Raw genomic sequence first — 8,645 nt, 5'->3', positions numbered from 1 at the left:
TAATACCATAGAAGAATACCCAGTATAATAAAAATATTTCTAGACTTCTATCCATAGCTCATCTTAACCTCTATGAGATTTTGAAAGAAAGATATTATGTTCATTTAATCAAACAAATACTACTTCATTTTTTTGCTTTTGAAAATATTTTGCAGTGAGTTATTTATATTGTAGCATAAAAATATGAAATGATAATGCTAAAAGCTGTTCTGAGCTTTCATCTGGCCTGATAATGAGAAATGTGTTTTTTGCATTATCTTCAAATTTCAGGCCTCACTTTCTAAAACATGCTTGCAAGTCATGAAGCTTACCTACTTTTGGGAACCTGTTGTGTAGCCTGAGATTAATGCAAAATCACTCCTGGTGGGCCAGGAGGCTCTTTGGAGTAGTAGGTTTGGAAGGACTATCTTTTTAAGGTGGCTAGATGCAGCCAGTATGGTTCTGTAGCAGTGCGCCACCGGGCCGGCCCTAAAGTTCAGTGTTTAAAGTTCAGTGTTCAAATGAACTTTGAATTTTTTTAAAAGTTAAAATAAACTTAAAGCTCAAAGTACTTTAAGTAGATAATTTAAGATTATCTACCTCATTGTTTCCCCTTAGTATGAGTAATTGAAAATTAACCATATATATATATATTTTTTTTTTTTTTTTTATTTAATCAAAATTGATTATACATATTTTTGGGGTTCAACATTGAGATATGTTGATCAAATCAATATTACTAGCATATAGTTACAAATCGTAATTATTCTTTATGCCCCTTGTCCAATCTCTCCCCATCTCCCTCTCCCTCCCCGTCCTCCCTCTAGTTACCCTAGATTTCTTCTCTCCTTCTCAAAGAATAATGGTTACTCTGTTGATTTGTTACTTAGATGATCTGTCCAATGCTGAGAGGTGTGATCAGGTTCCTTAATATTATCATAGAGCAGATGCTTCTTCTGTCACTCTGAAATGGGCTTTGTGGAGAGAGACATCCTCTTCTTTATCTCTGCTGGTGACTCTCTTTGTGTCAGTGTACTCCAGTGGTTGGCAGACCATCTGTGTGGTGGTTGTGGTGTCTAGCTGCTTTTGCGGCAGCCATGGTTATTGTGGTGGCTGTGGTGGGCCACCCATGTGGAGGTGATGTTTTTGGCATGCTCCTTGGTGCTGGCAGTGTACCTGGTTGTGGGATGTGTCTGGTCCCTGGCTCCATACCTTGGGTCCCTGGAAGGAACCCAAGGCACTGGCATGGTGTGCCTGGCTGTGGGACGGGGGTCCACTCCCCTTCTCCATGCCTCAGGTCACCAGGCAGGCCCCGAGGCGCTGGTGTGGTGTGCCTGGATGTGGGAGTGGGTCCAGTCACCTTCTCAATGCCTTGGGTCTCTAGGTGGGCCTCGAGGAGCTGGTGTGGTGTGCCTGGTTGTGGGAGGAGGGTCTGGTCCCTGTCTCCATGCCTTGGGTCCCCAGGTGTCGGAGACGCTGATGGTGTGCCTGGACCAGAACTATTTTTTTTTGTCTGTTGCTTACTTCTAAAATGGGGGAACTTCCTGTGGGAACCAGTACTTGAGCTGTGTGGTTGAGCTAAATTGCTGCTTTGCTGCTCTTTCCCTAGGGAAGGCTTTCTGTGCAGCTCAGGATTTAATGGTTGACCTTATAGGTATTTCCGGCTCTCCAGAGACCCAGTGCACCTGACTTGTGTCGAAACTCTGAGCTGGGCCTGAGATTTTTCATCAAATTGCACCCCATGCAATTCTGCATTCCCAACCAGTCTCCTCTGAGTGGTCCTGTGCTGATTGGGGGGCAGATCAGCTGTCCTTGCTGTGTCCCAGTGTTCCCCAGGTGGGCCCGTCTCCCCCACTGCCCGTGCTCCAAACACTTCCCATGGGATGGGCCCCGCGCCGGTCCCTTATGATGACTCACCGGCCCCTGAATGGCTCCCTTTTTTCAGTTGTTTGGCTCCTCGGTCATGCACGGGTTCACGTGAACCCTATTAGTGGTCTTGCTGTCCTGGGGGCCACCAAGGCCCTCTTCTCTCTTGCTGCCTCCAAGTAACTTCATCTGAAGGGCACAGCTGCAGCTTCTGCTGGCTCCTGCTCCATGCGCTCATCAGCTCCAGCATTAAAGTGGCTGCGGCCGGAAACACTCAGAGCAGTTTTTTCTTTCTCTCATTGTGGTCTCTCCTGCCTTCATGAACTGCGTAGTTCTCTCCTCCTCTTACCCTGAGCTCTAGTAGCCCCAGCTTGGCTGATGTTACATTTCTATAGTTGTAAATTGGTTTATTTGTAGGAGAGACTGACGCTGGGAACTGTCTATTTTGCCTTCTTGACCGGAACCCTCCTACCGTATTTTTAAAGTAGTATTTTTCATATTCAGAACTGTATTTTGCATTCTTTGCCTACATAGATCTCCCCCTTTGAATTATCCATACACTTTTCTGTACAAAACTTTTGGAGTTTTACATCATTTTGTTTTATGTACATAAATCTAATCTGTTCAGTGAGACACCCAGAATCCTCAAATAATAGAAACCTATGTAAAAAATACTTATAAGAGGGGCCGGCTGGTGGCTCACTTTGGAGAGTGTGGTGCTGATAACACCAAGGCCGCGGGTTCGGATCCCTCTATAGGGATGGCTGGTTAGCTCAGTTCGGAGAGCGTGGTGCTGACAGCACCAAGTCAAGGGTTAAGATCCCCTTACTGGTCATCTTTAAAAAAAAAAAAAGTTGCTTAAAATATCAGCAAAATACCCAGCTCAAAGTATGCGCTGACTCAGTGAATTGCTTCGTTCATGATTCATTCACTCAATAAAGATTTGAATGCAACCCTAAACCAAACATAATGCTAGGTGCTAGAGATATAATAAAGTCAAATAAGGCACATGGCCCTCATATTCAAGGAGCTTTGTCTTTGTGGAGGGAGCTCGACAAGTTTGGAGAGTGACATGCTCAGGTGCCATGGGAGTATAAGGATGTCAAAATCAAAGCAGAGGGAGGTGAGGTGGCAGGGGAATTCTTAGTACATGACAGGAGATTTGAAGGTTACATTTAAAATTTCTGGATTATATCCTGAGGAAGTAAGTATGTTTAAATATATGAAGTCACATGAGAAGCACAATCCCTCTTAAATATGCTGAGTGATGTCACTATCTCCAAAACCATCTGCAAATAGTTATTAAAAGCGGAGGACTCCTTTCTCAAGTCCAGACCCCTGCTCTCAGCCTGTTCTGGCAGCCACTTAGGCTGTAGCTTGCTTCCTGTTCTCCAAGGCAACCACCACCCTCCTATATTTAATACTATTCTGTTCTTAAGTGGTTGTGGAATCGAATTCTCTTGTGCTTCCCCGTATCTGCTGTTTCCAAATATAAACTTGCAAACCTATTCCATTTAATGGTTTTACTCTTCATTAGCATGGAGGAACAGGGGATAACAAAATAAAAAGCTGTAAGATGTTGGATTTCACATTTGATTGCTCATTGGCATTATCTGGGGAGCTTGGAAAAATACTGGTGCCAAGTGCCATTCTAGACAAATTATATCACAAATTCAGTGAATGGGGCTAAAAGCCTCAACTATTTCTGAAAGTAGTTACCTCCCTTAATAAGGATGGTCTTTCTTTCAAGCTTCGTAGCCTAAAAATGCATTCAAGGCACAAACACAAAAATGTATAGTTATGTCTTCTGTGCTAGGCACTAGGCAGAACAATAGTGGACCCCACCAAGCGGTCAGTTTTCATTTAAGATCCCAGACTGTACAGCATTCCTTTGGGTATATCTTTTCAGTGTCAAAACAGTAATTTCAGCAAATCAGGTACAGAATTCTGGAATATTGAACAATAATAAATGCTTTACAGTTTGCCATAGAACATTATTTTGTGCCAGATAGTTTTTATTTAACTTATTTAAATGCTGGACAGTTTTGATTATTATAAAGCTCATGTACTCTCTACTGTTGTGTGTGGTTTCATTTAACTTTTAAAGTTTTTCTCAAAGTACTTTTATATAACCAGTGCATATATAATTTTCCATGTTCATCATCAGCATATCCGGTGACTATACAACTTATTACACATTATATAGAAATCATGCAAGAGGACTGTCCTTACCACAACATAATTTGGCCCATTCATTTTAAGATGTGCTTTGATTTTGTTAAAAACTTAAAATGTTTAGGATTCAAATCCTCATTGAGGCTGTATACCTTTTGCCTAGAGGCAGCTAGATTGTGGAACTTTAGGAACAAAGCCTTCCAGTGACCAGGGAACAAGAGTAGAACATATTTAGGAATTTGGAATGATTATAAGAGGGAGGAATCAGATTACAGGGTTAATGAGTGTATTTTTAAAATAAAATCAAGATTGGGAAATGTCTATATTTTGTCTAAAAACCATCAAGAATGGAGATGGGGGCAAAGATCAGGAACATATGGAGGGTAAAGAAAGGTTTAGAGACTCTTGAAAGGACAGCCGTGGTGAACTTATACTCTCAATGATGGAACCAATTGTTTTAATAATTTTCCTTCTGAAATGACTGATGATCATTTTTTTTAAACCAAATTAACTGGCCTCTTTTACATCACTTAGTTACTGCATTTTACAAGTGCCTACCACCTATTTCTGAGAAGGTAAAAGATATCATTTGTGGCAAAGATGATTTTTTAAAAAAATAAGCCAAACAAATGCAAACTGCAGACTAATAGTCTTAACCAATATAATATTTTTAAAAAAGCTAATTTAAATAATAGCATGTGCTTGGAATAAACATGTACTGTTTCAAAATTATATTTTGGAAACAAGATCTTATCTGTTTTTAGGAAGAGTCCACAGTCCATCTAGGCCACATGTTAAAGGAAAATCACTCTCTTGTTGAACTACACATATGTAAGCATGATATAAAAAACTGTGGCATGCAAAAATTATGTGATGCTCTGTATCTGAACAGTAGCCTGCGCTACCTTGATGTCAGCTGGTAAGTGATAATTTAGACGTTAATAATTCAAAAGTTAGGTCATCGGAATAATCTGTATAAATATTCATAGTACATGGGATACGGGATTCTTTGTTAGATACTATTTTTAATTATTAGAAAATGCAACCATTGTTGTCAACCTTTTTTCTTAAGACTTACTATTTATTAATTTAGTTTATAATGATATTATATCTATTAGTAACTCAAATGTGCGACTTAGTTACATAAAACAATGGAAGCAGTGTTTTGTGGTGAATTTTTATTAACTTTCTTGGAAATTGAGTGATTAAAATAAACATTTACTAAAATAGAAAGTACTGTTTATTATAACAGTTTTGAAGCATCTTATCACTATGAATAAAAGAATAATACTTCATATTTTCAAGTATAACTAAATATTTTTCCTTTCCCAGCAATAAAATAACTCGTGATGGAATGGTGTACTTGGCTGATGTACTGAAAAGCAACACTACACTGGAAGTAATAGATCTTTCTTTTAACAGAATAGAAAATGCAGGAGCAAACGATCTCAGTGAAACTCTTACTTCACACAACAGGAGTCTTAAAGCGTTAGTATGCTTTCATATTTAATCAAAATAACAGAAAAACTTAAATTTTTAGAATATTGACTTCCAGAATCCTTATTATGAAATATGAAAACTCACTTGTAAACTGATACAGTATTAAGTTACTGTAAATATTTCAATTTCCATTTTTCAGAAGTCATGTCTTTTAAAAATTTGATTCTAGTTATGATTGCTTCTTAAAATTAATGAGAAAATTATTTTTTTTTTTTTTTTTTTTTTTTTTTTGTGATCAGTAAGGAGACTGCAGCCCTTGGCTTGGTGTCGTACACACCGTGCTCAGCCAGTGAGCGCACTGGCCATCCCTATATAGGACCCGAACCCGCGGCGGGAGCGCCACTGCGCTCCCAGCACCACACTCTCCCGAGTGCGCCACAGGGTCGGCCCGAGAAAATTCTTATTGTGTATATTTGTCCTAAATTCTAACAGAAAAATCATAAGCATTCAACATAATCGAGACTTGAAAATAAGAATGAATTAATGAAGAAAATACTACTTGGATGACTGTATCCAGAAAAACATAACTGTATTCCACCCAAATATTTACCAAACAATATAAAACAAGACTATTTTCAAAATGTAGTTAACTCCACTAGGTCCATGAAGCATCCGATGAGAAAACAAAGTTTCCTGGATTTTATGAATTATATAGTTAATATTTTGACAACTACATTAAAACATATTGAAGTATAATGCTAAGACTTTACAGAAGAAAATGTTTGTAACTTATGCATTCTTTCTTTGTGAGACTGTTGGTTTTCAGGCTTATTAACCTTTTTGTGTGTCCACAGGTTGTCAGTAGTCAGCAACAACATAAAGAGAGAAGGACTTGTTGCACTTTCACAGTCAGTGAAAACAAACCCCACATTCTCTAATATCTACATTTGGGGAAACAAATTTGATGAGGCTACTTGTGTGGTAAGTTTTTTTTCTTCACTGAAGACTTTCTGGGATCCTGTCTATAACATTAGACATTATTTACAGGTGCCTTAGAAATGTTTACAAGTGTCTTGAGACTCCAGTTTTGATAATTTTTTTTTTTTAAGTGGCTGGCCAGTACAGGGAGTTTTGATCATTTTTACTGTAAGTCTTAAAAATTAGTTACAAGAAAGTTTCTGGTTGAAACTTAAAAATATATCAAATACTGTATATTAGTCCAGATCACTGAATTACACAATTCCAGTTCCTCCAAAGTTAAAAAAAAAGTTAAAAAAAATCACAATGTTGATTTGATGAAGCAAAATTTCCAATCTGCACCCTAATAATTATACTAACATATAGAATTAGAGAGATATAGTACAAGCTGTGAAAATATTTGGGATATTGCTCATATAAATACAGAGAACCCTTGAGACTATTTTCAAAACAAACAGAAAGCATAGTTTTCATTTGGAAAGAATGAGGGAAAAAAGTAGATGTTAAAATTCTCAAAAGGACCGAAATTTTACCACTACAGAGAGTAATAAAATGTACCTACTGTCTAAAAAACACCTTTTAACATCTGTATCCTTTTAGTAGTTCTATACACTAGAAGCTGAATAAGTTGAGTTTAGAACTAGTGATGAATTGACATGCTAAAGCAAAAAACAAAGTAGACTTTCAAATCTTTTAATTAAAGTCTAAATTTCTGCCTGTTTATAATGGCAACCTTACTGACAAACCAATTCATTATATTTTTATGACATCCTTACATAGATACCAAGGATCCATAAGAGATACACAAAGAAAATTCTACAATGAAGAAATAATAGGCCAGTATCCAATACTGTAGAATTGACTCTCAGCCTAAATCTGTAGATTAGCTTCAGGGGAATCATGAACTCCATGCAATTATATGTCCACATCTGGGCTTCTGTTAATTTTTCTGAGGAATGGGTCGCTAGATATCTTCAGATTCTTGAGAGCATATACAATGCCTCCCCCTCTGATTCTCCCCCTTACCCCCAATTTAGGGACAGCCGTGGTACTTGAATATTTTGACCATGAGACCTTTGGTCCACAAAATTGGTAGTACAGAGAATTAACTCTAGGAGGCACAAAATGACAAAACGTGCCTAATACATTAAAACTTAGAAATAAGCTTGCAATTTTATAATTTCATTGTGCATAATTAAATATGAATAAATATCTATACTACCTAGAAAATATTAAAATTCAGCAGTGTTACTCAGAATATTTTATTTAAACTACAAATCAGTATAGCTAATCTGAATATTTATTTAAGCAGTGTAAATTGAATAATTTTAATGATATAGTTTTTTTTTTTTCTTAAAAATCCTAGGCATATTTGGACTTGATTCAAATGGGTCATCTAAAACCAGACAATACAGATGTGGAGCCATTTGTGGTGGATGGACGTGTGTATCTTGCAGAAGTCTCCAATGGCCTTAAAAGGCATTATTATTGGACACCAGTTTACGGAGAAGCTTACAACCACTCATCTAATGCAGGTTTTGCTCTTGTTCCAGTAGGTCAACATCTGTGAAAAACAAGCTGTAAAATAATTTTCATATATTTGTCTTATTACTTTCACAGAGATTAATATTTTAGTCTATTAATTAAATTTTTCTTTCATAAATTAGAACGTTACTTTTGTCAAATGTGTAAAAGATATGACTATTAAACTTTGTATAACTGTTCATTGTGAAAAACTGAGTAGTGTAATTTTTTAAGAGAAATTTTACAAATAGGGACTAAAATTTTAACCCTGGAGAAAGAAACCAAGGAAGTAGACTAATTTCTTTTTATAATGGAACTATAACCAAGTAGTGAAATAACATACAAGTAATGGCTAGTATAGATATCTTAATGGAAAGTTGTTATAAAGTGGTAAAAAGGTTTCAGGTGGCAAATTCCCAGTGAATTTCAGGGGTTTCAAACTTCAGAAGCTGAAAAAGTATTTCTACTCTTTTATCACGGATAGGTGTTAATAACAATTTCACAAATACAGGCATATAGAAATATACACATACCCCTTTTTAAGCGAACCAGTGATGCTAGCTCCCCCATCTTTTCATACTATCCTGACTTCTAACATCACAGAAATAGTTTTGTCTATTTTTGAACTTTATATAAATGGAATCATACATATGTACTTTTTGTGTTTGGGTTCTTTTGTTTAA

The 8,645-nt window shown here is 36.9% G+C and overlaps 1 protein-coding gene across 2 annotated transcripts in view; it reads left to right on the top strand.

The window, feature by feature from the left end:
* LRRC34 (leucine rich repeat containing 34) overlaps positions 1–8,174 on the top strand; it is a 23,988-nt gene extending 15,814 nt beyond the window's left edge. For both annotated transcript variants that reach the window (XM_008587265.1, XM_008587264.1), the window contains 4 exons: positions 4,785–4,939; positions 5,353–5,508; positions 6,315–6,441; positions 7,805–8,174. In XM_008587265.1, coding sequence (XP_008585487.1) covers positions 4,785–4,939; positions 5,353–5,508; positions 6,315–6,441; positions 7,805–8,008 — 642 coding nt within the window. In that variant the 3' untranslated portion in view covers positions 8,009–8,174. The remainder of the gene's footprint in view (positions 1–4,784; positions 4,940–5,352; positions 5,509–6,314; positions 6,442–7,804) is intronic.
* Positions 8,175–8,645: the final 471 nt, after the last annotated feature.

Source organism: Galeopterus variegatus, unplaced genomic scaffold, assembly GCF_000696425.1.
Source record: "Galeopterus variegatus unplaced genomic scaffold, G_variegatus-3.0.2 Scaffold4323, whole genome shotgun sequence".
NCBI lineage: Eukaryota > Metazoa > Chordata > Mammalia > Dermoptera > Cynocephalidae > Galeopterus > Galeopterus variegatus.
The sequence above is the reverse complement of the archived record's forward strand: the minus strand, read 5'-3'. Positions and strand labels throughout refer to the sequence as shown.